Source organism: Saccostrea echinata, unplaced genomic scaffold (genome assembly GCF_033153115.1).
Source record: "Saccostrea echinata isolate AGI-Se365-2 ecotype Australia unplaced genomic scaffold, CSIRO_AGI_Sech_v1 ptg000056l, whole genome shotgun sequence".
NCBI classification, from domain to species: domain Eukaryota; kingdom Metazoa; phylum Mollusca; class Bivalvia; order Ostreida; family Ostreidae; genus Saccostrea; species Saccostrea echinata.
The window spans coordinates 9,025,222-9,053,057 of record NW_026889805.1 but is presented as its reverse complement, the minus strand read 5'-3'; the positions used below and the strand labels follow the sequence as shown (position 1 = coordinate 9,053,057).

Below are 27,836 nucleotides of genomic sequence, written 5' to 3'. Positions count from 1 at the left end.
TCAAGTTCCAAATTAATGCTTTTAATCGTCTTAAATTAATTATGATGTTTATTATATTATTAATACTAGTTTTAATTCAAAGTCACATATTCATACATGCAAAATCGATCAAGGAAATTTTTCCGCCCTACGACGTTACGTTACAGAAAATGACGTTCTACTAGCATTTTTCTTTTAAAACACCACCATACTTCAAACTCTCTTTTTCAAAAAATATAATCGATATCGAAAAAAGAAAAACGGCAAAGCAAAGCTAAAGGTCTTCACTATCAATTGACAAAAACCCGTTAATTTTTGACACAGGGCCATTTTTGATGGTTCGTGGCTCTTGCTCTTTGTTCAAATAATGACTCCTCGAGTTAGGGTGGGGCTACAGTTGGTGATCAATGTTTTACATTGGAATATATAGGAAAAAATCTTCTCAAAAACAGCAAAGGCATGATTAGCCATATTGATAAGGAAGCATCCACAGGAAGTGTAGATTCAAGTTTGTTCAAATCAGGACTACTGGGGAAAGGATGTGGCCAAGTTAGGCGATCGAATTTTTACATAAGAACTTAAAGGAAAAAAATCTGCTGATGAAGAACAGTATGGCCGTAGTGACTCAGGTGAGCGTTTTGGCCCATGGGCCTATAGTTTCAAACCTTATGCTGTTCAAATCACATAAATCTTAAAAATGCATTTTAGGAAATAAACCTATTAATGGCAGGGCTGATATAAGTTTCTCCCTGAAATGCTGAGTAACACTCTGAATCATGTCTACATGTTACTCTCTGAATCACAAGTCTGTTATTCTCTGAATCACAAGTCTGTTATTCTCTGAATCATGTCTAAATGAAACTCTCCTAATCACATGTCTATAGGTGACCATATGAATCATGTCTAAATGCTAACTTTATTAAACACATGTCTATAGGTGACCATATGAATCATGTCTAAATGCTAACTTTATTAATTACATGTCTATAGGTGACCATATGAATCATGTCTAAATGTTAACTTTCTTAATCACATGATATGTCTAGAAGTAACCATATGAATCATGTCTAATTGTAACTTTCTTAATCACATGATATGACTATAGATGACCATATGAATCATATCTAAACATTCAACCAATACTAGCCAATTTTTTTATGACTGTCATCATCAAATGTCCATTACACATATTTTTGTATTGGCTTTTGATTTTGATGAACAGTGTTACCATGGTTACTGATTATAGTAATGCCTATGAAATTCTTTCAAAAGATACCCCTCTTACAGTTTTGTTTTGATTTCAATAAGGCAGACTACACTAGGTTATGTAATTGTTATTGGTTTTTGATTTCTTTGAACTGTTGCAGTGGTTACTAATAATAGAAATTTCTGTGAAATTACCTATACGTTGGATTGTTATAATGTGATAAATTACTGTTTTATAGAACCGCTGGCTTGTAGTGATGACGAGTTTCAATGTCAAAATGGGAAATGTGTTAAGAAGATATTTTACTGTGACTCAGACAATGACTGCTTAGATAACAGTGATGAGCCGCCATTCTGTTGTAAGTATCCAATTAAAACATTTTTTTTTTTAAAGTGATTACACATGGCAATTTACATTATTTAAGAATATGAACCCTGTTTTAATTCAGCCATTTCTTACAGTACAATATAATGTTAATCTAATCATTTTATCTAGCAATTTCACTATCAATTAATAGGAACTTTGTCTCAAAACTTTGTCTCAAAATTGTTTTAATAGCCAAAGGATGTGCTGTGGGTGAATTTCAATGCCAGCAACATCACAATTGTATCAACAGGACATTGTTGTGCAATGGATTTCCAGATTGTTACGATCATTCTGATGAGAATACACCCAACTGTCCTCAGAAACCAGTGGAGTGTGATTTCCTATGTGACAATAATAAATGTCTGAATGATTCCTTGGTGTGTAATGGACAGAATGATTGTGGGGATAACTCGGATGAAGCTCCAAACTGCAGTAAGTAGAAATGTATAATCTAGCTGTGGTGCTCATCCACATTGTGAGTGACTTGATAATTTACTTCTAGGCTGCTAAGTATTGAAGGATTCTTAAATCTATTGACCTCGAACCATTAAATAATAACTCAGTAGTATATGTATATATATACCAGTCTGATTCTGAAATTTAAGTGGCTTCCCTTTTGATAATTTTTTTTTTTTTTGCTTTTATTTTTTGTTTTTGGTTTATGGATATTTTTTTTAAGTGTCTTTTTTGTACTTGTAGATTTTGATGAATGTAAATTTATGGAGGAAGCAAAGAGGCATGGCATTCAAACTAATTCTCCATATTTTAAAATCTGTCATCATAACTGCACTGAGATGAAGATTGGCTATAAATGCACCTGTCATCCCGGTTATGAGCTGGAGGATAATGAACACCATTGTAAAGGTAGACCTGTCAGAAATCAAGGATTAAACTTTGATGATATAAGTATAGTATTGTTCTGCCATAACAATCAGGTTTTACTTTAACAAAAGTGAAGTAATACAGGAAATTCAATCCTTATCATTGATGTCCCAAACGCAGCCATCAGAATATCACACCTCTGTACTATCCTCTATTACTTTTACACTAAAATTATTGAAACTTTTCACATTTTTTAAGTCACCTGAGTCACTTGGGAAACATATTGCTGTTTCATTGGAACCGCTGAACCAGTTTCTACCAATATTGATATACATTTATAGATTCTATGGGTAAAGAAGAACGAAAGTTGTGAATTTCATGGTCTTTTCTCCCTGGGGCCTAAGAAGTTGGGTCAAAACCATCAAAATTACTGCAATCTTCAAAAATCCTCTTTTTTCCAGAACATCAAGCAGTCAAAGTGTTGGCATTGTTATAAAAAGCATTGAGCCCTCTGCCAAAATTGTGAAATTCATGGCCCCAGGGTCAGAGGTTCTGGTGTTAGGGTGGGTTTCTATAGATCATAAAGTAAAATTGCATAAAATCTTCAAAAATTTTCTTCTCTTTCCCTTTATATTAAGCAGACAAACTTAAGTGCAAAGATTTGATGCCCAAGGGTGCCTATTCCAAAATTGTAAAATTCATGGCTCCAGGGTCAGGGGTTTCTTGTGTTATGATGGGTAGGAGTGAAACGGTTCACCGTGGTATCGATGCACCGCGGTATTTTTTCTCGGTTTGATACACGGTGCAAAATCTCTAATTTTCGGTTCGGTTCATTTTTCGGTCGGGATCGTTATTCAGTCGGGTTTGGCATAAGGTATAACACGTTACTCAGAATAAATAAGTATAGAAAACGTAAATTTTTAATGACTGATAGCTTGTAAAATAATTTTTGACAGTCAAATAATTTTAATCAATTTCTTCTAGTCAATTTGCAAATAAAATTCGTAAAATATGTGACTAGATTTAGAAAAAGAAAGCATAAAACAACGTAGAATTTGTTTCCTTCTATCAAAATGTATCGTATCGAAAATAACCGAACCGAGACAAAATTATACAATACGTATCGAACCGTGAAGGAGGTGTATCGTTTCACCTCTAATGATGGGGCTCTATTGATCATATAGTGAAAATGCTTAAATTCTTCAAAAATCTTCTTCTCTTCCCCTGTATATTTAGCAGAAAAACTAAGTGAATAGATTTAATGAGCATCAGTGCCTTTTCCAAAATTGTGAAATTTGTGGCCTCTGGGTCGGGGTTGTGGTGTTAGGATCATTCAGCAAACCTCGGCTGATTCCGTCACCTTCATCAAACCTTGGCTGTACGAGGAAATTGATATGCATCTCCACTTAACATTTGCGATAAGGCTGCCTGTTTACCGCTTAGGGAAAACGTAACGCTTTGAAAAATGGTAATAAACATGCATCTGACATACGATAAAAATTTTCAAAAGCATTTAGGCAACACTAAGAATAACGCCAAGAAACTTGCACTTAGTTTCTTTACATAATCACATGATTGTTAACGGATCAAATTCAGCACACTGTGCACGTGTAATTATAGGGTGCAGCCATATTGCGTATAAAGTAGCTCCAGTTCAATGGAGGTTTACATGATACAGCTGAGGTTAGATGAGGTACGGATCGGTCGAGGTGTGCCGAGTGGTGTTAGGATGAGACTCTTTAAATTGATCATGTAGTGAAAATACATTAATTCTTTGAAAATCATCTCTGCTTCTGGGTATTTAGCAGATGAACTAAATGCATGGTTATGATGGGCAAGGATGCCTCTTCCAAATTTGTGAAATTCATGACCCCTTTGCCAAGGATTCTTGAGTTTGGGTGGCGCTCTATTATGATCATGCATGTATGGAAGTTATTGTTCTTTTTATTCCCATATGATAATTGACACTGTACCTAATGTAGTTGATAAGTATACTGAATAAAAGAATTAGATAAGAATTTACATGTATAATAAAAAAAGTACCGGTACTTTTATAGTTTTTAATGGTCAGGTAGATCGACTCTGAATAATAGATGAATAAAACTAAGACAAATTATTCAAAGTCCAAAAGAGGCCAATGGTTTAGGGATCCTGCTTGGACTAACTATGTGAATATTCTGTTTTAAGTTTATGCACTACTGTGTAGAAAATTTTGGTGTAGTTAACACTTGCACATAGAGGGAAGTAAAGGTCTACTTTCTGAGTTGTTGCTGATTACCAGACTATTTTGTTGATCCCCATTTGTCCTATTTCTCTTGCTTTGAGCAACATATCTTCATCTATCAGTTTTATTTTTATGCCCCGGGATCGAAAGATCCCGGGGTGTATTGTTTTTGTCCTGTCTGTCTGTTTGTCCGTTTGTCTGTCTGTTGTCAACTTTAACCTTGCCTGTAATTTTTGATTGGTCGGAGCTATGACTTTCATATTTCACATGTGTATTCCTTGTACCCTCTTTGGGTACCACCATATTTGACCTTTTGACCTTGACCTTGGAGTTTGACCCACTTTTGCAAAATTTTATGAGACTTTAACCTTGGCCATAACTTCTGAACAGTTGGTGCTTGGGGTTTCAAACTTCACATGTGTATTCTTTGTGACAAGGCCTTCCTTTGGATACCAACAACTTTGACCTTTTGACCTTGACCTTGGAGTTTGACCTTCTTTTGAAAAACTTTAACCTTGGTCGTAACTTTTGAACAGTTGGTGCTTGGGGTTTCAAACTTCTCATGTGTATTCCTTGTGACAAGACCTTCCTCTGGATATCTTTGACCCTTTGACCTTGACCTAGGAGTTTGATCTACTTTTGAAAAACCTTAACCTTGGCCATAACTTTTGAATGGTTGGTGCTAGGGCTTTCATACTTCACATATGTAATCCTTGTGACAAGACCTTTTTAGCTCACCTGAGCTGAAAGCTCAAGTGAGCTTTTCTGATCACCCGTTGTCCGTCGTCCGTCCGTCCGTCCGTCCGTCCGTCTGTAAACTTTTCACATTTTCAACTTCTTCTCAAGAACCACTGGGCCAATTTTAACCAAATTTGGTACAAAGCATCCTTGAGTGAAGGGGAGTTTAAATTGTTAAAATAAAGGGCCAAACCCCCTTACAAGGGGAGATAATCAAGAAAAGACAAAAATAGGGTGGGGTCATTAAAAAATCTTCTTCTCAAGAACCACTGGGCCAGAAAAGCTGAAACTTATGTTGAAGCATCCTTTGGTAGTGTAGATTCTAAATTGTTAAAATCATGACCCCCGGGGGAAGGACGGGGCCACAATAGGGAATCCAAGTTTTACATTGAAATACATAGAAAAAATCTTTAAAAATCTTCTTCTCAAGAACCATTGGGCCAGAAAAGCTGAAACTTATGTTGAAGCATGCTGGGGTAGTGTAAATTCTAAATTGTAAAAATCATGACCCCCGGGGGAAGGGCGGGGCCACAATAGGGAATCCAAGTTTTACATTGAAATATATAGAAAAAAATCTTTAAAAATCTTCTTCTCAAGAACCATTGGGCCAGAAAATCTGAAACTTATGTTGAAGCATTCTTGGGTAGTGTAGATTTTAAATTTTTAAAATCATGACCCCCGGGGAAAGGGCGGGGCCACAATAGGGAATCCAAGTTTTACATTGAAATACATAGAAAAAATCTTTAAAAATCTTCTTCTCAAGAACCACTTAGCCAGTCAAACTGAAACTTATGTGGAAGCATGCTGGGGTAGTGTAAATTCTAAATTGTTAAAATCATGACCCCGGGGGAAGGGCGGGGCCACAATAGGGAATCCAAGTTTTACATTGAAATATATAGAAAAAATCTTTAAAAATCTTCTTCTCAAGAACCATTAGGCCATAAAAGCTGAAACTTATGTGGAAGCATTATTTGGTAGTGTAGATTTTAAATTGTTAAAATCATGACCCCTGGGGAAAGGGCGGGGCCACAATAGGAAATCTAATTTTTATATTGAAATATATAGAAAAAAAAATCTTCTTCTCAAGAACCACTTGGTCAGAAAAGCTAAGACTTTTGTAGAAGCATCCTGGGGCAGTGTAAATTCTAAAGAATTCAAATCTTGACCCCTGGGTGTAGGGCGGGGCCACAATAGGGAATCCAAGTTTTACATTGAAATATATAGGAAAAATCTTCAAAAATTTTCTCATCAAGAACCTCTTGGCCAGTAAAGCTGAAACTTATATGGAAACATCCTAGGGTAGTGTAGATTTTAAATTGTTAAAATCATGATCTCCGTGGGTAGGGCGGGGCCACAATAGGTATTACAAAAAGATCATCTGGTGAAGAACAGCAGGGCCAAAGTTATTCAGGTGAGCGTTGTGGCCCATGGGCCTCTTGTTTTTGTATACCAACCACTTTGACCTTTTGACCTTGACCTAGGAGTTTGACCTACTTTTGAAAAAACTTTAACCTTAGCCATAACTTTTGAATGGTTGGTGCTAGGGCTTTCATACTTCACATATATAATTCTTGTGACAAGACCTTCCTTTGGATACCAACAACATTGACCTTGACGTTTTACTTACTTTTAAAAAACTTTAACCTTTGCTATAACGTTTGAACAGTTACAGCTAGGGCTTTCAAATTTCACAGGTATATTCCTCGAGACAAGACCTTTCTTTGGGTACCAACATTTTTATCTTTTGGCCTGGACTTTGACTTGCATTTGAGAAACTTTAACCTTCGCCATAAGCTGCCATATGGGGGCATCAGTGTTTCACAAACACATCTTGTTTATTATATAATTATTAAATTTCCGTTTCACTGATTACAATTCCTTAACAGGCTTGTATTCTACTTAATTAACCATTAAGGCTCTAGGGCCTTCATTTTTATGCCCCGCCATGAATATGGCCGGGGCATATAGTGTTTGTCATGTCCGTCTTCCATCCTTCCGTCCTTCTGTCTGTCCTTCCATCACACTTTGCTTTAAGCTCTGTTCAAAGCTCAGTTTCAAAGAAACTATCCAAGATATTTTTATCAAATTTCATTTGCTGATAGATATTGATGAGAGCTATGCAACTGCGTCGACATTTTTTGACCTTGACCTTTCCTTTGACCTTGACCTCACTTTTTTAAAAATTAGTGTTTAGCCCAGTTTTAAAGATACCATTCAAGATAGTGTAATCAAACTTCATATGTTGATACATACTGATGAGAGCTATTCAACTGCATCAATATTTTTTGACCGTGACCTTTCTTTTAACCTTGACCTCACTTTTTTTAAAATTAGTGTTTAGCTCAGTTTTAAAGATACCATTCAAGATAGTGTAATCAAACTTATTAAACTGCATCAACATTTTTTGACCTTTCCTTTGACCTTGACCTCACTTTTCTTAAATTAGTGTTCAGCTCAGTTTTAAAGATACCATTCAAGATAGTGTTATCAAACTTCATATGCTGATACCTACTGATGAGAGCTATTCAACTGCATCAACATTTTTGACCTTGACCTTTCCTTTGACCTTGACCTCACTTTTCTTAAATTAATGTCAAACTTCATATGCTGATACATACTGATGAGAGCTATTCCACTGCATCACTATTTTTGGACCTTGACTTTTCCTTTGACCTTGACCTCACTTTTCTTAAATTAGTGTTTAGCTCAGTTTTTAAGAAACCATTTATAATATTTTTATCAAACTTCATATGCTAATACATACTGATGTAACCTTTTCAACTGCATCAGCAATTTTTGACCTTGACCTTTCCTTTGACCTTGACCTCACTTTTCTTAAATTAGTGTCAAGCTTCATATGCTGATACATACTGATGTAAGCTATTCAACTGCATCACTATTTTTTCACCTTGACCTTTCCTTTGACCTTGACCTCACTTTTCTTAAATTAGTGTCAAACTTCATATGCTGATACATACTGATGTAAGCTATTCAACTGCATCACTATTTTTTCACCTTGACCTTTCCTTTGACCTTGACCTCACTTTTCTCAATTTGTGTTAAAATGTTGCATTACTAATATACCCTCGGCGGGGCATTCATGTCCTATGGACATATTTCTAGTTATTTTTGACTGACTCTGTTGATCAGCTCTTACTTAACCAAAAATAAGAAAAAGTGACATTTTCCAGATATTTCTATGCCCCACCATTAATATCGCCTGGGCATAAAGTGTAAACCCCACTTTTCTTAAATTTGTGTTTAGCTCAATTTCAAAGAAACTACTCAAGATATTTTTATCAAACTTCATATGCTGGTACATATTGATGACAATTTATATAGAATAAAACACTGTATATTCCGACCACTGCATATTCCGATTTCCGGTGCTTTTTTATCATCAAAACTAGATAATTACATTATGATTTCACCTGGGTAATCCGGCATAATTACATGGGTGTACCCTAATTAGCTGCTGGCCAGGTAACACGAATGCCCCGTTTGGTCACAAAATTGGTCTACTTAGAGAGTAGTTAATTATATGAAAGTGTTTATGTAAGCAATAAATGAACAGTTCTTGAATTTAAAAATTAGGCAATCAATTCTCTCAATTTTATTCTCGCATTGACAAAATAGCATCCAAGCGATAGAAAATTAAAAGAGTGCATGATATTTAGATCGCTTTTACCTTACAGAATAAATATTAAGATTTTTTTGCTTGAAATTAAAATCAAGAATGCAGTCAGAGTCCTTTATAAAGCCATGTCGCTAAACAAAAATGAGTATGGCGAACTACTGTGTAACATAGACAATACACAATTTGAAGGCAGCACCTTGTCTAATAAAAAACATTTCATCTCCGGGTTAATATACACTGAATTTAGTGAGGCTGTGCACATAGAAGATTTGCCGGAAGAAAAAAAAGTACCGCTTTAAGTTGCCCATTAAATTTTAAAATGTTGCGTCTGTTTGATTAAACTTCAATTGCAATCACAGTGTTTTACGTCTGTTTGATTAAAATTTGTTCGCAATCACAGTGTTTTAGAGTTACGTCCTGTTTGTATGAAAAGTTGCATGACCGTATTAATGGCACAGTCTATGTTGAGAAGTAAACAATGGAGAAAAAATCGGAGAGAAATATAGTGTATGAAAAAGAATACAACTGTGTAGATGAGATATTTACTTTAATATCTACTGTCAGAAAGTAAAATGCAAAAAATTAAATTGCAACATCTTGAAGTGATCTGCAGTTCCATCTGTTTTGTCCCTTCAAAAAATCATCGTGTAACTATAATACTACAGAGTTTACTAATGCTATCACAAATCCGTCTCAAAGAAATGATAACTGAAGGTATATTTCATACAACAAAGAAACACACTTTGACAATTAAAAACACATGTACTCTTCACCTAATAAAAAATAATTTTTCTTTGGTATGAATCATCTGACACTAATCATAATGCTCAGAAATATTCAAAACTGAGTAATCCGACACAAAGTCTAATCCGACATTGATTTTATTTCCCGCAGCATGTCGGATAAGACAGGTTTCACTGTACTACATAAATAGATTATTTACCAACAGAAGTTTTTTAAATACATATACTTAAAATTTTATGTATAATGATTAAAGTTCATGAAAGTTTCCATACATACATGTAAAACATTGAGATTTGTTTATTTGTCAGATGTGGATGAATGTAAGACTGTGTATCCCTGCTCACACTTCTGTGTAAACACCATTGGGAGCTATCATTGTCGATGTGCAGAGGGATTCAAACTAGCAGAGGACTTAAAGACCTGCAGAGTCACTGGGTGTAAGCGGTCATCTTGCTTATTTTTTTTGATCTTTTTGAGCACTTTTTCTTACTAAGATGGTAGTTAACTTGATATATCTTTTTTTGTAGCCGTGAAACCATATTTGATTCTGGCTAATGGTTTTTACATAAGAAACATCAGCTTCACTGGTTCCCAGAAATTAATCCTGCATAACCTGAACAATGCTGTGGCTATTGACTTTGATTACGTGGATCAGATGATATACTGGTCAGAAATTACAGCCACCATGAGTAAAATTAGTCGTCTGAACACTACTGACCATAAAGTCACGGTGAGTACAATATCAAAACAAGTACAATTCATGAAAATGTAGCTGCATAAAGCATTTGTTTTAGCTACACACATTTTTAGTTTTATAAGTAGGTGTCAAATTTGCATATTCAGTTTTATTAGATATTTGTGGAAAACTATGTTTTTGTAGAAACTTCGCAAGTAATAATTTTTTTGAAAACTACTATACATGTATGTGTACTTAAAAAAGCGGGCTTTATATTTTAGCGGCTTTGGCGCAGATAACGATGCGCTAATTCATGAATACCCCTAAGAAATCATTTATAAATACAATGTACTGCAGGGATATTTATAGCGCTAATTCATGACTTTGCCAACAACTCCCAACCCAGTGATTGCAATAAATTTTGAATACGCCAATTTATGTACACATACAGTACTTGATTGCTAAATCAACATGGAGGTAATTTACTTGCAAAATCTTAATGATAATGAATTGCATCATAAAGTTCGTTAAAAGCAGGAGTTGGATGGGGAACATATGTATCAGCTTGTTCATGTGGCTCTGAATTGACGTACATGTTTTAGGTAATACATAATACCACACTAAGAAACCCTGATGGTATTGCTGTGGATTGGGTTGGCAGGAACATTTACTGGTGTGATAAAACAAAAGATACAATCGAGGTATCGCGACTGAATGGATGGTACAGGAAGGTTCTTATTGACAAAGAATTACAGGTATTGTAATCCATAATATAGAATATTATTGACAAGGAGTTACAGATATTGTAATCCATGTGAAATTGATAAAGAATTGCAAGTACCTGTTTTGTAATTCATGTGTCAGGGGCCCGTTTTACAAAAGAACTTACGACTATGATAAAAAATTTAGTTGATTGTAAAATTTTGCAAAATTGATGATTCTGTTTGAAATTACTAGCATAAAAATATATTGTTAGATTCCTTTTTAGCTCTACTGGTCAGAGACCAGAAGAGCTTATGCGATAGTAAGGTGTCCGTCGTCCGTCCGTCTGTCTGTCTGTCTGTCTGTCTGTCTGTCTGTCTGTCTGTCCGTCTGTCTGTAAACAATTTTTCAAAACGCTACTCCTCCTACAGTTTTGGTCCGATTTCAATATAACTTGGCACACAAGTAGACTACACTAAGATACATAATTTAGTGCATCGGTTTTTGATTTCGATGGACGGTGTTGCCATGGTTACTAAAAATAGAAATTTCTGTGAAATTCCTTTAAAACGCTACTCCTCCTACAGTTTTGGTCCGATTTCAATATAACTTGGCACACAAGTAGACTACACTAAGATACATAATTTAGTGCATCGGTTTTTGATTTCGATGGACGGTGTTGCCATGGTCACTAAAAATAGAAATTTCTGTGAAATTCCTTTAAAACGCTACTCCTCCTACAGTTTTGGTCCGATTTCAATATAACTTGGCACACAAGTAGACTACACTAAGATACATAATTTAGAGCATCGGTTTTTGATTTCGATGGACGGTGTTGCCATGGTTACTAAAAATAGAAATTTCTGTGAAATTCCTTTAAAACGCTACTCCTCCTACAGTTTTGGTCCGATTTCAATATAACTTGGCACACAAGTAGACTACACTAAGATACATAATTTAGAGCATCGGTTTTTGATTTCGATGGACGGTGTTGCCATGGTTACTAAAAATAGAAATTTCTGTGAAATTCCTTTAAAACGCTACTCCTCCTACAGTTTTGGTCCGATTTCAATATAACTTGGCACACAAGTAGACTACACTAAGATACATAATTTAGAGCATCGGTTTTTGATTTCGATGGACGGTGTTGCCATGGTTACTAAAAATAGAAATTTCTGTGAAATTCCTTTAAAACGCTACTCCTCCTACAGTTTTGGTTCGATTTCAATATAACTTGGCACAAAAGTAGACTACACTAAGATACATAATTTAGTGCATCGGTTTTTGATTTCGATGGACGGTGTTGCCATGGTTACTAAAAATAGAAATTTCTGTGAAATTCCTTTAAAACGCTACTCCTCCTACAGTTTTGGTCCAATTTCAATATAACTTGGCACACAAGTAGACTACACTAAGATACATAATTTAGTGCATCGGTTTTTGATTTCGATGGACGGTGTTGCCATGGTCACTAAAAATAGAAATTTCTGTGAAATTCCTTTAAAACGCTACTCCTCCTACAGTTTTGGTCCGATTTCAATATAACTTGGCACACAAGTAGACTACACTAAGATACATAATTTAGTGCATCGGTTTTTGATTTCGATGGATGGTGTTGCCATGGTTACTAAAAATAGGAATTTCTGTGAAATTCCTTTAAAACGCTACTCCTCCTACAGTTTTGGTCCGATTTCAATATAACTTGGCACACAAGTAGACTACACTAAGATACATAATTTAGTGCATCGGTTTTTGATTTCGATGGACGGTGTTGCCATGGTTACTAAAAATAGGAATTTCTGTGAAATTCCTTTAAAACGCTACTCCTCCTACAGTTTTGGTTCGATTTCAATATAACTTGGCACACAAGTAGACTACACTAAGATATATAATTTAGTGCATCGGTTTTTGATTTCGATGGACGGTGTTGCCATGGTCACTAAAAATAGAAATTTCTGTGAAATTCCTTTAAAACGCTACTCCTCCTACAGTTTTGGTCCGATTTCAATATAACTTGGCACACAAGTAGACTACACTAAGATACATAATTAAGTGCATCGGTTTTTGATTTCGATGGAAGGTGTTGCCATGGTTACTAAAAATAGAAATTTCTGTGAAATTCCTTTAAAACGCTACTCCTCCTACAGTTTTGGTTCGATTTCAATATAACTTGGCACACAAGTAGACTACACTAAGATATATAATTTAGTGCATCGGTTTTTGATTTCGATGGACGGTGTTGCCATGGTTACTAAAAATAGAAATTTCTGTGAAATTCCTTTAAAACGCTACTCCTCCTACAGTTTTGGTCCGATTTCAATATAACTTGGCACACAAGTACACTACACTAAGATGCATAATTTATTGCATCGGTTTTTGAATTCAATGGACGGTGTTGCCATGGTTACTAAAAATAGAAATTTCTGTGAAATTCCTTTAAAACACTACTCCTGCTACAGTTTTAGTCTGCTTCTAATATAATTAGGCATACAAGAAGACTATACTAAGATACATAATTTATTGCATTGGTTTTTGAATTCGATGAACAGTGTTGCCATGGTTACTTAAAATAGAAATTTCTGTGAAATTCCTTTAAAACGTTACTCCTCCTACAATTTTGGTCTGATTTCAATCTAATTTGGCACACAGTTAGAATACACTACGATACATAATATGTATTTCTGTTTTTTTTATTTGGGTGAATGGTGTTGTCATGGTTACCGGTACTAAAAATAGAAATTTCCGTGAAATACTTTCAAAACGCTACTCCTCCTAGTTTTCATTTGATTTCAATATAACTTGTCACAAAAGTAGACTACATTAAGATACATAATTCTATTTATTGTTGCATGTTGCAATGTTTCAAATCCAAGTGCTACTTTTCTTTTGTTATACAAAGAGACCAGTAGAGCTACAGTCTCATCAGAGACTTCTGGTTTTAAAAAGATTAAAACCATTTTCAAATAGCTGAAAAATAGAAAGTAAGAACCAGAATTAAATTTTGATCTTGGTCGTAAGTTCTTTCGTAAAACGGGCACCAGAATGTCTGATATAAGAACCCAACAAAAATCTACATGAACCAAAACCCGGAAGTGATCACCATTTGCCTGTCTTACCACAAATTTCCAACTATCTTTTTTTCATGATTACCCTGTAATTTTCTAATTTGGCATGTTATATCAGGAAGTAGTAAGGCATTTGATATTAAGTTTGATTCTGTTTGTCATCTTGATGAGGTCTAGTGTGGTGAGGTACCGTATATACTCGCTTATAAGTCAGTTTTTGGGGAGTTAAATTTTGGTCCAAAACTCTGTGTCCGACTTATAGGCAGGTCATAAAAAATTGGCATTTTTCTGGATGACAAATGTAGTATTTTTGAAGTATTTCTGACGTTTATCGTTTAACAAAGTCTGGATATAATATATCATTCTAAGATTATACATTAAGTACAAGTATTTACAAATTTATTAATTTTATTTCATTTTAAGTGTGTATTACTTATTTGTTTAATAATTCAAAATCAAATATTGGCATCATTTTTAAAAAAAAATCTTAATTGAAACCAGGTAAACATCAGAACATTGCTTTATATTGTCAACCAATTCTGGTAAAAAGTAGTACCGACTTATAAGCGGGTCAATGTCAAATCCTTCCAAAATAACCATAAAAAATACAACCGACTTATAGGCGAGTATATACGGTAGGTTTCTGATGATAAACATGAAGAGGCAAAAAGAATTTGCTTATTGCAAACTTATAAATACTTTAGTAGACAAGGATGATAATTTTCACTAACCCTAGTATTAATTAGCTTGCCTGCCTCAGAAGATGACAAGTCAGGGGTTTATCAGTACCTTCTGAGGGACCAATATTCGGCCTCAATCTTAATGGAAAATAGGCTAAATTTTTCCCAATTTGTTAATAAAAATACCCTAAATCGAAATATTGATTATTTTTTGTTTGTGTAATTTGTGTAGTTTGAGGACAACTGTTTTAGTTTCAGTTGATTAAAATATGCATATAGGTAAGATATGTTTCTAAAGAATGTAGAACAACAATGATATTATTTATTTTTTGCATGGACATTTTTACAGGTATCTTTAAACTTGATAATTACCTTTATTGTTCCACAGGACTATTAGTTCTTTTCTTAGATTTTCATTTTTTCTGACAATAACCATTAATTATCACAATCATGACCTGGACCATTACCGTTAACATAGATATATGTTTATCCTTCAGTGGGACTCTGTCTACCAAATAATTTTTTTATCCCCTTGCAATGCAGCTGGAGAGGATATAGTAATGTTTTTATGTGTGTGTGAGTGAGTGAATGCATGCAAAATGGAAGTTACGCAAGTAATAATTTATATGAGGATCTATAAACACTTTTGTGAGGGGATGCGTCCTTGTTGGTTTTTATACTTGTATGTTACTTTGATTGTTAGTATTCTTTTTCAAAGGTTACTTTGATTTTTAATACTTTAAAACCTTTATCACAGGAGCCTAGAGCTTTAGAAGTTTTCCCAGCTAAAGGTTTGATGTTCTACACTGACTGGGGAAATGAAGCCCACATTTCCTCTGCCCACATGGATGGCACTAATGTCAAGCGGATCATCCACAGAGACCTCTCCTGGCCCAATGCCCTGACTATTGATTATGTCACTGAGAAAATCTTCTGGGCAGATGCTAACCTAGATTACATTGCCATGGCAGACCTTGATGGTAGTAATCGACATGTTGTTATAGATTCCAATGTTCCCCATGTGTTTGACATGACCACTTTTATGGACCATCTGTTCTGGACAGACTGGGAGAGAATGAAGATAGAGACTGCTCACAAATTCTCAGGGTCAGACAGAAAACCAGTGGCTACTGTGATTCATCGACCAATGGGAATCCATGTGTTTCATCAGATGAAACAGACAGGTATAAACTTTCTGGTTTCTATCAGCTTGAGTACAAAGTTGTAATTAAGTGAATTATTTTTCCTTTTCCTATATGTATTTTTGATGTTTCATATGATAATGTTATGTAAATTTTTGCAGCTAAGGGAGCTAACCCCTGTTATAAGAATGGAGGGTGTGAGCATCTTTGTTTACTGAAGCCCAGCAGGCTGGGGTTGACCAAAGTTTGTGCCTGTCCTGAGAACCATTACCTGGCCAGTGATAATCGCTCATGCATCATGAACTGTACCAGGTCAGTATCAAGAGTGTATAATTAATGGTTCTAACAATTCTTTTGATTTGGAAATTTTGATACGAAGCAGTAAAATAGAATCTGTGAAATTTGATGTTCTTGTTGTAGTTCCCAGTTTTACTGTAAGAGGAGTTCGAAATGTATCCCTTTCTGGTGGAAGTGTGATGGAGTAAATGACTGTGAGGATGGCTCTGATGAGCCACGTGATTGTGGTAAGTCTGGGAGCTCTGAGCCACTTGATAATGGTAAATTCTGGGAGCTCTGAGCCACTTGATTGTGGCAAGTTCTGGGAGCTCTGAGCCATATGATTGTGGTAAGTTCTAGGAGCTCTGAGCCACTTGATTGTGGTAAGTTCTGGGAGCTCTGAGCCACTTGATTGTGGCAAGTTCTGGGAGCTCTGAGCCATATGATTGTGGTAAGTTCTAGGAGCTCTGAGCCACTTGATTGTGGTAAGTTCTGGGAGCTCTGAGCCACGTGATTGTAGTACATTCTTGGAGCTCTTAGCCACATGATTGTGGTAAGTTCTTGGAGCTCTGAGCCACGTGATATGTAGTACATTCTTGGAGCTCTTAGCCACATGATTGTGGTAAGTGCTTTGAGCTCTTAGCCACATGACTGTGGTAAGTTCTGGGAGCTCTGAGCCACTTGATTTGGTAAGTTCTGAGAGCTCTGAGCCACATGATTGTGGTAAGTTCTGAGAGCTCTGAGCCACTTGATTATGGTAAGTTCTGGGAGCTCTGAGCCACATGATTGTGGTAAGTTCTGGGAGCTCTGAGCCAGGTGATTGTAGTACATTCTTGGAGCTCTTAGCCACATGATTGTGGTAAGTTCTGGGAGCTTTTAGCCACATGATTGTGGTAAGTTCTTTGAGCTCTGAGCCATGTGATTGTGGTAAGTTCTTGAGCTCTTAGCCACATGATTGTGGGAAGTTCTGGGAGCTCTGAGCCACATGATTGTAGTACATTCTTGGAGCTCTTCGCCACATGATTGTGGTAAGTTCTGGGAGCTCTGAGCCACGTGATTGTGGTAAGTTCTTTGAGCTCTTAGCCACTTGATTATGGTAAGTTCTTGGAGCTTCTATATCATTTGTTGTAAAACTATAATAAGGATTATACAAACAGGAACTCTAGGTGCTTAATGTGGTTTGATATTTACCAGAAAAAGAACAAAGAGTCCATAATTGTTTTATTATGAAGTTCTGTATTGAATGAACAAAATAATGAAGAGTGCACCTGACAAACTTCCATTGCAGAAAGATTAAAAAATTGTCCAGGTCACAAGTTATGGCTTTTGTGTTTTCCTTTACTAGTGTAAAACATCATTTCTGGAATCACTGTCTAGTTAGTAGAGTATGCTGGGGCATCAACGATAGTTGGAAACGTGGGATAATTTGCATAACGGGCGAAGACCGTTATGCATAAATTATCCCACGTTTCCAACTATCGTTGATGTCCCTGGCATACTCTACTAACTAGACAGCGGTTTCTTATATTTCCATTTCATAGTGAAATAAAATTGTAAATTTAGATTTTAAAAATGTAGACTAACAGATTTAAATTACACAAGGCCTCACATGTCAATTTCAATAGTCCCCGCCCACTGACGTCAAACACAAAGACAGCCGCACGAGAATTACATGCATATTAGGCCTCCTTAGAGTCAGACACAAAGACAGCCGCGCAAGAATATACATGCATATTAGGCCTTCTTAGCTCCTGACCTTTCGCTTGGCGAAATCTGCATTCCGGTGGAATGATCAAGAAATCAACTCTCCTAACTTTCAAAGAGTTATCACAGAGAAAACAAATATAAATGGAAATATTGCTTTGACAATAACCCAGGGATGGGCTTGCAAAACATTTTTCCTGCTCAGGTACTCAGCTGGCTTCAAACATCGAAGCCTTTACAACATTAGGTGTCATTTGTGATGTCACAATTGCAGTTGCATGCTCACTGACCCTTTGGTGAATATGGCCTCAAATCCTGAGAAAATGTAATTTTATGAAATGATTGCATTTGTATAGATTATATAGGGACTACATTTTAAATAGACTATTGATTTTTTCGATTTTACTTGACCATGACAAGGAGCACACGGTGGGTGTGTCTGGTCGACAGGGGATGCTTACTCCTCCATGGCACCTAATCCCACCTCTGATGCTTTTAGAGGTCTATGTTTGCTCTGCTCCCCAATTTGTATTGTTTGAATGGACTATGAGCTTGAATACCATTCGTTATCTTCAAATTATTTCAATGTATATGATAATGTGCATTAAGGTGCATATATTTGATATTTATGTCTTGGTTCTATCTCTAATATCATTTGATGTAAAACTTTTATATTCATTATTTTATTACAAAGCTACATACAAAAAATGTATATAGAAAGTTTATTTATCTCTTCAATCTAGTTTTTGTAATAGAGAATTGTTATGCTCTGGGATAAAAAAAAAAAAGGTAATATTTTATCCATTTAACTTGAAGTTTTTTGCTTCTTTGGCTGACCCCAAAAGAATTCTTATTATAAAGAATCTGAGTAATTGTGAAGGGTATTGCCTAGTTGTTCTTTGCCAGAGTTACTGGATTATTTGTTTTGACAGATGAATACCCTTGTTCTGTACCTGGAGAGTTTAAGTGTGCACACAGTGGCAGTAAGGATGCTAAGGACTGTGTCAATCCAGTGGAGATCTGTGATGGAACCCCCCAATGTGACAATGGCTGGGACGAAGACCAGTTTGTCTGCCGTAAGTAAAGAGCACAAAGACAAATAATTTGTATTGTGTTTGAAACACTTCTCTCTCTGTAACTACTTTTATTTAACCTGACATCTTTTGATGAGTGAATTCTTATTATGAAATAACTTTTCTCCTAAAATTGTCTCATTTGTCAACCAATTACATGTAGTACTAATCTACCAACATGTAGAAAAAAAAGAATATAGTCTGTTTTTGACTTTTTATGCACTGTTTTGGTGACATCCACATTCCCTGTTTCAGAAAATTTCACTTGTCTTCCTGGTTTTACTAAATGTGTAAATGAGTCTAAGTGTATCCCCAGCCCTGATCTGTGTGAGATGCCCAGCTGTAATCCTGAGCTGCACAGTGTCAAGTGTAGTAAGTGTTAAAGTATTCATCCTCAACTACTCCGTCATCAGAATTTCATTTCATAGAAAGCGTTTTAATTGTACATGCACTGACAAGCAAATCGACTAAGTTAATATTGATTTTGAAATGCATAGGAGTTATTTTTTTATTCTCTACTTAATACAATCATAGACAATTTGCCTTATACTGACTTATCTGTTTCAGCCAATCAAAAATGTGACTCAAACATGTTTAGATGTGCCAATGGTCAGTGTATTTCGTACGTGTGGTGGTGTGATGGTGACCAGGACTGTCATGATGGTTCAGATGAAGCGGTTAACTGTACGCTGGAGGACTGTAAGGCAGGCTTTGTGAAGTGCAACGAGACCGGTCGTTGTTACCCCGAGTCGTGGCAGTGTGATGGGGATGCTGATTGTGGCCCGGATGGTTCTGATGAGAGCCCAGATGTGTGTGGTAGGTGTCTTTGTAGAATTGCATAGTACCTTCAGAATAACTCTGTTGAAGAACAGCAAAACTTCCTGTTATCAAATAGATATACAAGCATCACTGTCTAATGCAGATTCAAGTTCACTTGAGACATATCTCTTAGGGTCAGTGTAGGGCAACAATGATTTACATGGGACTATTTTTGAAATTCTTTAAAAAAATATGCCCCCACCATGAAATGGCCAGAGCATATAGTGTTACCCTGTTCCGTCATTCCATTATTCTGTCATTCCATCATTCACTTTCTGTTCATTTTCTCTGCAACAGTTCCACACATTCAACTCAAATTTGACATATGGATACGTCATAGGATTATGCAGGTCAAATCATGACCCCCAGGGGTAGGGTGGGGCCACAATGGATGATCAAAGTTTTACGTAGGAATATATAGAAAAAATCTTAAAAATCTATGATTGGTCATATTTATATGGAAGCATCCTCAGGCATTGTGGGTTCAAGTTTGTTCAAATCATGACCCCCGGGGTTAGGGTGGGGCCACAATGGATGATCAAAGTTTTACATAGGAATATATAGAAAAATCTTCAAAAATCTTCTCAAGAACAGCAAAGCAATGATTGGTCATATTTATATAGAAGCATCCTCAGATGGTGTAGATTCAAGTTTGTTCAAATCATGACCCCCAGGGGTAGGGTGGGGCCACAATGGACGATCAAATTTTAACATAGGTGTACATAGGAAAAATCGTCAAAAATCTTCCTCTCAAGAACAGCAAAGCTTTGATTGGTCATATTTATGTGGAAGCATCCTCGGGTGGTGTAGATTCAAGTTTGTTCAAATCATGACCCCCAGGGGTAGGGTGGGGCCACAATGAACGATCAAAGTTTTACATAGGAATATATAGGAAAAATCTTTAAAAATCTTCTCAAGAACAGCAAAGCCATGGTTTGTCATATTTATACGGAAGCATTCTCAGATAGTGTAGATTCAAGTTTGTTCAAATCATGACCTCCAGGGGTAGGATGGGGCCACAATGAAAGTTCAAACTTGTAGAGAAAAAAGTCACTGTTAGTCAAAAAATTATGTAAGCATCCTTAGTTAGTGTAGATTTAATTTTGTTCAAATCATACCCCCCACTCCCTTTTAGGGGTAGGATGGGACAACATATGCATTTAAGCTTTTCAATACTAAACTGATTTTTTCCTTTTTTCCTAGCCACAGTGCTCAGGTGAGCGATGTGGCCCCTGGGCCTCTTGAATTAGAGGAAAAAAGAGATGTGATCATTTTCTTATTATTCTTGAGTTATTAACTGTGATAAGTACTCTTAGTCACACTTTTTTCACGAGAACTTTATTTTCTTGTAATTATGCGAGACCCTCTGTTTGTGAAAATTTTATTCTCACATTTATTTTTATTATCAAAGATAAAATATAACGATAAATAAACTAAAATTTGAGTAAAAAACTACCAAATAAATTTCTTGCAAAAATAAGGTATCCCGAAAAATTGGTGAGCTACAGTAACCTACGTCTTTTTTTTACAGACAGGAAATGTGACAATGAGACTCAATGGCAGTGTGAGAGTGGCCAGTGTATCTCTAAAGTCTGGCATTGTGACTTTGACAAAGACTGTCATGATGGCTCAGATGAAAAGTACTGTAAAGGCGGTGAGTACACATGTACTGAGAATATTTTACAACAGTGAAGATTGCAATGAACATCTTATTTTTTTACATTATCTATTTGGCTTACACAGCTACTGGTAAATACAAAAATATTTGTTAGATTTTTCTTTTTATGGTTTTGTTAAATGTATAGTCATCATGCAGTTTTACATTTCAACAAAATACATGTTTCATCAAGGTTTAACTCATCCTCGCAAGCCAGGGGTCCTGAGTCAACACGTTGCCGTTGGACCCCTGGCATATTTCATTCAATATTTGTGGGCTGACTGTGGCGACGTCTTTCGGAAAAATTACAAATCTTGATTGTTTTTCTCATCTCTCAACCAATCACATTAAGCCATTCTATGATAAACAACTTGTAACACGTGCATTTGAGGTGTCAACTGAATCCTTATCTAACTATTTATGAAAGCTTTAATTTGATTGGTGCTTCTCAATGAGAGAAGCAAGCCCACGAATATTGAATGAAATATGCCAGGGGTCCAACGGCAACGTGTTGACTCGGGACCCCTGGCTTACGAGGATGGGTTTTACTTGAAGTGTACACATTCAAAAAGTGAAATTTACATTTATTTTTAGGTACAGTAGCTAACTTAAACAATAAATTATTCATATAAAGTAGGTGAAAGTAGGTAAAATATTTTATTGGCCTGTGTGTTTCATTAATGGAAGAGCCTACTTCTTAAGAAATCTTCAAACAAGTGGCTTTATAAAACCAGTTCTAACTAGCTGTTAACTAGTTAATGGATTGATAACAGCAAATATTTACATTTGCAATTTTTTTTCTTATATAACAGTATTTGAACAAGGCGTTTTTACACCTGTTTAAAACAAGTTCGTCTTGTGACCATTATATTAATTGTTTAGTCAAAAACGATCTACGTAATTTCATAGTGACGTCATAAGTGATCGACATGTTCAACACATTCAATTTATACCGTTGAGTTTTGAAAAAAATAAATCATTTATGGGTTTAATCTTTAGTACCTTACTATTTGTAATAAATCAGTCACAAATGTAAATATAAGTAATAAGGTATCATTTTAAAAGTTTTATCGGGATGTAAATACGGGTTGGCATGTGATCAAATCTACCATAAAGCCCTTCGGGCTTTATGGGATTTGATCACATGACCAACCCGTATTTACATCCCGATAAAACTTTTAAAATGATATATTATTTCTTAATTGGTTTTCATAGAAAAAAAAACTATTTAGGGGATTGTTGATTTTATGTGTTTCAGATGATTATCGAAACTGTTCTGAGGCAGAGTTCCGTTGTGCCAATAGACGCTGTATACACAAGTCATACAGATGTGATGGAGAGTACAACTGTGAAGACAGCAGTGATGAAGCCAACTGTAACATGAGTAGGTTATCAGTATACAACTGTAAACAAAGAAGGTTATCAGTATACAACTGTAAACAAAGAAGGTTATCAGTATACAACTGTAACATGAGTAGGTTATCAGTATACAACTGTAAAAAAAGAAGGTTATCAGTATACAACTGTAAACAAAGAAGGTTATCAGTGTACAGAACAAAGAAGGTTATTAGTATAAAGCTGTAACATGAGTAGGTTATCAGTATACAACTGTAAGAGGAGAAGGTTATCAGTATACAGCTGTAAACAAAGAAGGTTAATAGTTCACAGCTGTAACATGAGTAGGTTATCAGTATACAGAACAAAGAAGGTTATCAGTACACAGAACAAAGTTACAGCTGTAACAGGAGTAGGTTATCAGTTTACAGCTGTAACAGGTGTAGGTTATCAGTATACGACTCTAAACAAAGAAGGTTTTCAGTATGCAGCTGAAACATGGGTAGGCTATCAGTAGATGTATATAGCTGCAAACAAAGAAGGTTATCAGTATACAATTATAAACAAATGGGGGTAATTTTATACTGCTGTAAACAATGTAGGTTATCAGTACACAACTGTAAAGACTGAGAGGATTATCAGTATGCAGCTGTAAACTAAGTAAGTTATCAGTTTACAAGTAACAGCTGTTAAACTAAGTAGGTTTACAGTATACAATTAACAGAATGAATTGGTAATAGATATCTGGAAGGTCCTAATAGTTTGTATATTTCTGTTTACAGCTCATGCCTGTAATCCAGAGACTGAGTTTTCCTGTAACAATCTGTGTATACAAAAATCCTGGCACTGTGATGGAGAGATAGATTGTCCTGGGGGAGAGGATGAAATTAACTGTTCCATAGGTTAGTTGGAATAGACACAACTTAATAAAACTACAGATACATTTGGAAATTGCTGTGTGGACTTAATTGAGGATTTTTTTTATAGAAAAATGTGACGGTGGCTTTAAATGTGGTACTGGTGCCTGTGTGCCGTACTCCTGGCAGTGCGATGGTGAGAATGATTGCTCCGATGGGTCAGACGAGGAATCACTTCACTGCAGTAAGTTCAGTCAATTAGTAAGGGGCTATCATCTTAGTTCATTAACTCCATATCTTAAAATTAAAAACAATCCCATTCTGGGCCATCATTAAGAATATTTTGCTTGATGTACTCTGACCCAAAGCTTTCAAAGTGGGTAGGAAGGTGGGTATTTTTTTTTTTACTTTATAGTATTGAACAAATTGATAATTGTCATAAAAATCACAGAATCAGAAATTTATTGATGTTTTTGTTACACACACTGGATAGCTAGACAGATTTTAATATTTATTTCTATTAAAAAAGCATCCTAGAGAAATTATATACATGTAATTTAGCTTTGAAATGAAGCAATCTCTTTCTATGAAAACTAAGGGGGAAATGCTGAAAAAAAATGATTGGGTAGGGGTGATTTTGACGGGTCGGTCGGAGTACATCAAACAAATCATTTTTTATAGTTGGCCCTGCTTTATATTAAATATGATTTGATTTAAATGAATCTGAATATATTCATTTTAACATACAAAAAAATATCTTCTATCTGTTAGATATTTAGCTTCAATATTTTTCCACAGTAGAGCTGTCTACAAATCTCGTAAGTTTGTGCAGTTTTTAGCTCACCTCAACGAAGTTGGGGGAGCTTATGTAATACCCTCGGCGTCGGTGTCGGCATCCCAGGTTAAGGTTTTTGGAGCAGTTTTCTTTTCAAGTACTTCTATGGCCTATATTAGTCAGAGATGCATGTAGGATGCTTCTAGTGTGTTTCATTGTACCAGTCAAGGTTTCAGATGCTGCAATTTCAGCTAAAGAATGACCAGATTAATGTTTTTTGGAGCAGGTTAAAGTTTTTGGAGCAGGTCTCATTTCCAAGTAACTATTAGCCCTATATTGACCAAACTTGCATGGATGATACATCTAAGGATGCACACTACTGAACTTGCTTCAGATGCTGGATCTGACCTATATTTTCCGGATGAGTAACCAGATTAAAGTTTTTGGAGCAGATCTCATTTCCAAGTAACTAAAAGGCCTATCTGAACCAAACTTGCATGGATGATGCATCAAGGGACGAGCAATCTCAAAACTTGCTTCGGATGCTGGATTTGACTTACATTTTCTGAATGAGTGACTAGTTTTAAGTTTTCAGATAAGTCTATTCCCAAGTAACTGCAAGCCCTATCAGACCAAAATTGCATAAATGTTGCTTCTAGGGATGCACACTCCTAGATTATTAGTTTAGTGTGGGACTTTGCCTTACTTAAAGACAACATTCGTTGAGGTGAGCTCTGTAATCTCTGATTACCTATGTTTAATTCAATTTAGAGGATTAGGTTCAAAGTAAGGATGTGTCAATGTCACTTGCATAACTTAAACGAATAATCAGGGGGCTTTAGTCAAGGGATAGTCGAGTACTTATTAAAATAATTTTTCTCATGGCAGTTTCACTTTATATGCTTTCAAATTGCTTTTAAAATATTTAAGCCATGTCAGAAGGAACTGATGCATTGGAGATTTTCCATTAATTTTGCCAATATACATTATACATGTACAATAGTTAACAAAGCTAATTTAAAATTGTGCATTTTAAATATTACATATGAAGACCAATCTTTTTTTTTCTTACTATCAAGGAATTTCTCTCAGATAGTGCCCCCATCCCCACTCCCTCTACTGAAATTGCTTCTTACGTCCAAAACTAAATTTACTTTGAAGTAATAAATATCTGTATAAGTGCACAATGTATCTGATTATCTGATTGGAAAAAAAAAATTCTGCATATTTTATCTAAATAAGCTTTACCAAATTCTGTGCTGGCTTTTCTTTTTCTCATGATGCTAATACGTTAATGTGTAATCAATTATCACTTGAGGCCATTTAATGCTTCTAATTTTCCTTAAATCAATGACCCATGCTATTAAACAATGAAATTTACCTTTTTATCAAAACATAAAAAGCTTGCTATGAAGTTCAGTTATGAAATTTTCATCTTCACTAGCCAAGGGTTTCCGCTCCCCATAAATGGGGAGCTTAGTGGACCGAAAACCCTTGCCTAGGGAAGATATGAAATTTTGTACAAACAACAAATTCAATTTTTATATTAATTGACATTATATGTTAAATATGTTTAGATCAGACTCATTAATTACATGAATGCACAAGTATGTTTTCATTCTTATTAAAAAGATATTTTGATACACAAACATATAATCATGGGGGAATCTAAGCTTGGAAACAACAGCTAAAAAAGCTTTTCATTTAAAAAAAAATTACTACTATAAGTAGCACATTTTTTAACGAGTTTCTGAGTAAAAATTACTTACTTTAAACCAACAATTATTCATGAAAATTTTTGCAATTTATTTGCAATTCTTCGTTGGGAAATCTATCTGCGACTATTAATATTTGCGACCAAGGAAATGTTCAACATAAATACACAATTAAAGTAGTAATTTGCGACAAGAAATATTTGCAGTTTAAGAAGGTTGCAAAACTCGCAATTATTTCTTGCACAAGAATAAAGGTTGGTATTCAGTTGTTAACAATCGGTGTGACCGAGTGATAGTATAGTATTCAAATACTGATTGACATCCCCAGTTGAAAGGGATAATAAACATATTATGATGGTAAACTTTTCCAGCATTCAGATGTAATTCCTTGGCTTTCTCTGATGGCATGTTTATTTTCAGAGAATTTTTCATGCGGAGAAGACCGATTCAAATGCCACACCCACATCTGTATATTTGCCAATCAGCGCTGTGATGGCATTGACAACTGCGGAGATGGCTCAGATGAACGCTGGTGTAAGTTTAATTGGAATATCAGGCTCTGATATTTCTTTATCAAAAAAAAAGAATAAAATACATGTAACTTAGACCCTGAATAGAGAAGGATGGAAATGTAATTGTGTGTTGTAGGTAAACATGAGAGATGTTCTCTAGATTAGCCTGGTTCCCTGGCTCATCCTTGCCAAAGCAGGAGAGCCAGGTGGATTACAATCAATGCTGTCCATTGATTGGTCAGAACAATTATGCACTAAATTGTGGCCGTTGCCATGAACCACAGAAAAAAATATTATCCAATGATACATTGCATCGATGGCGTAGAAAAATATGACATCACAATGACCTTCTACACCAGAAGCACAGCTAAATATGACTTTACAATGGGCTCAGATTCAGGGCAGATATGCCCTGAATCCATTGTAGTCTTTGGAGTCATTGTAGTCTTTGGCCATTGTAGGCCCTAGTATTGTGGAGTATACGAAGCATAGCAGGGATGGGGAACCAGGCTATTCTCTAGATGAGTTTATGTGTTGTAGGTAAACATGAACAATGTTCTCTAGATGAGTTTATGTGTTGTAGGTAAACATGAACGATGTTCTCTAGATGAGGCTATGTGTTGTAGATAAACATGAGAGATGTTCTCTAGATGAGTTTATGTGTTGTAGGTAAACATGAGAGATGTTCTCTAGATGAGTTTATGTGTTGTAGGTAAACATGAGCGATGTTCTCTAGATGAGTTTATGTGTTGTAGGTAAACATGAGCGATGTTCTCTAGATGAGTTTATGTGCAGGAACACATCGGAGTGTATACCCATGTCAAAAGTTTGTGATAGAAAAAATGACTGCTTTGTTAAAGATGATGAAAGCCCTACTTTGTGTCGTAAGTAAATCAAAGATACAGTAGGTCAAGTTAGATAAATTGTTAAAGATTTACTACAGTACAATTCCTCTAATAATATAGTTTATATGTCTGTCAAAATTATTATAATTTAGGCCAAAAAAAATAATCATTAGTTTCTCAGGCACCGCAGCGTCAGGTCAAACACTGCCGCATTGATCAATTTTATTGACATATTGATCGAAAAGCGAAGTAACTCAATTTTCTATTTTTCCGAGTTGAAAAATAA

At 35.5% G+C, this 27,836-nt stretch overlaps 1 protein-coding gene across 1 annotated transcript in view; it reads left to right on the top strand.

Annotated features, from left to right (window-relative positions):
- LOC133173118 (low-density lipoprotein receptor-related protein 1-like) overlaps positions 1-27,836 on the top strand; it is a 135,071-nt gene that overhangs the window by 81,640 nt on the left and 25,595 nt on the right. Inside the window, 18 exon segments of the mRNA XM_061308049.1 lie at positions 1,425-1,544; positions 1,745-1,984; positions 2,252-2,416; positions 10,026-10,154; positions 10,245-10,447; positions 10,996-11,148; positions 15,598-16,024; positions 16,144-16,294; positions 16,403-16,506; positions 18,895-19,038; positions 19,291-19,407; positions 19,603-19,855; positions 21,390-21,508; positions 22,770-22,895; positions 23,629-23,748; positions 23,834-23,947; positions 26,614-26,727; positions 27,461-27,589. Coding sequence (XP_061164033.1) covers positions 1,425-1,544; positions 1,745-1,984; positions 2,252-2,416; positions 10,026-10,154; positions 10,245-10,447; positions 10,996-11,148; positions 15,598-16,024; positions 16,144-16,294; positions 16,403-16,506; positions 18,895-19,038; positions 19,291-19,407; positions 19,603-19,855; positions 21,390-21,508; positions 22,770-22,895; positions 23,629-23,748; positions 23,834-23,947; positions 26,614-26,727; positions 27,461-27,589 — 2,928 coding nt within the window.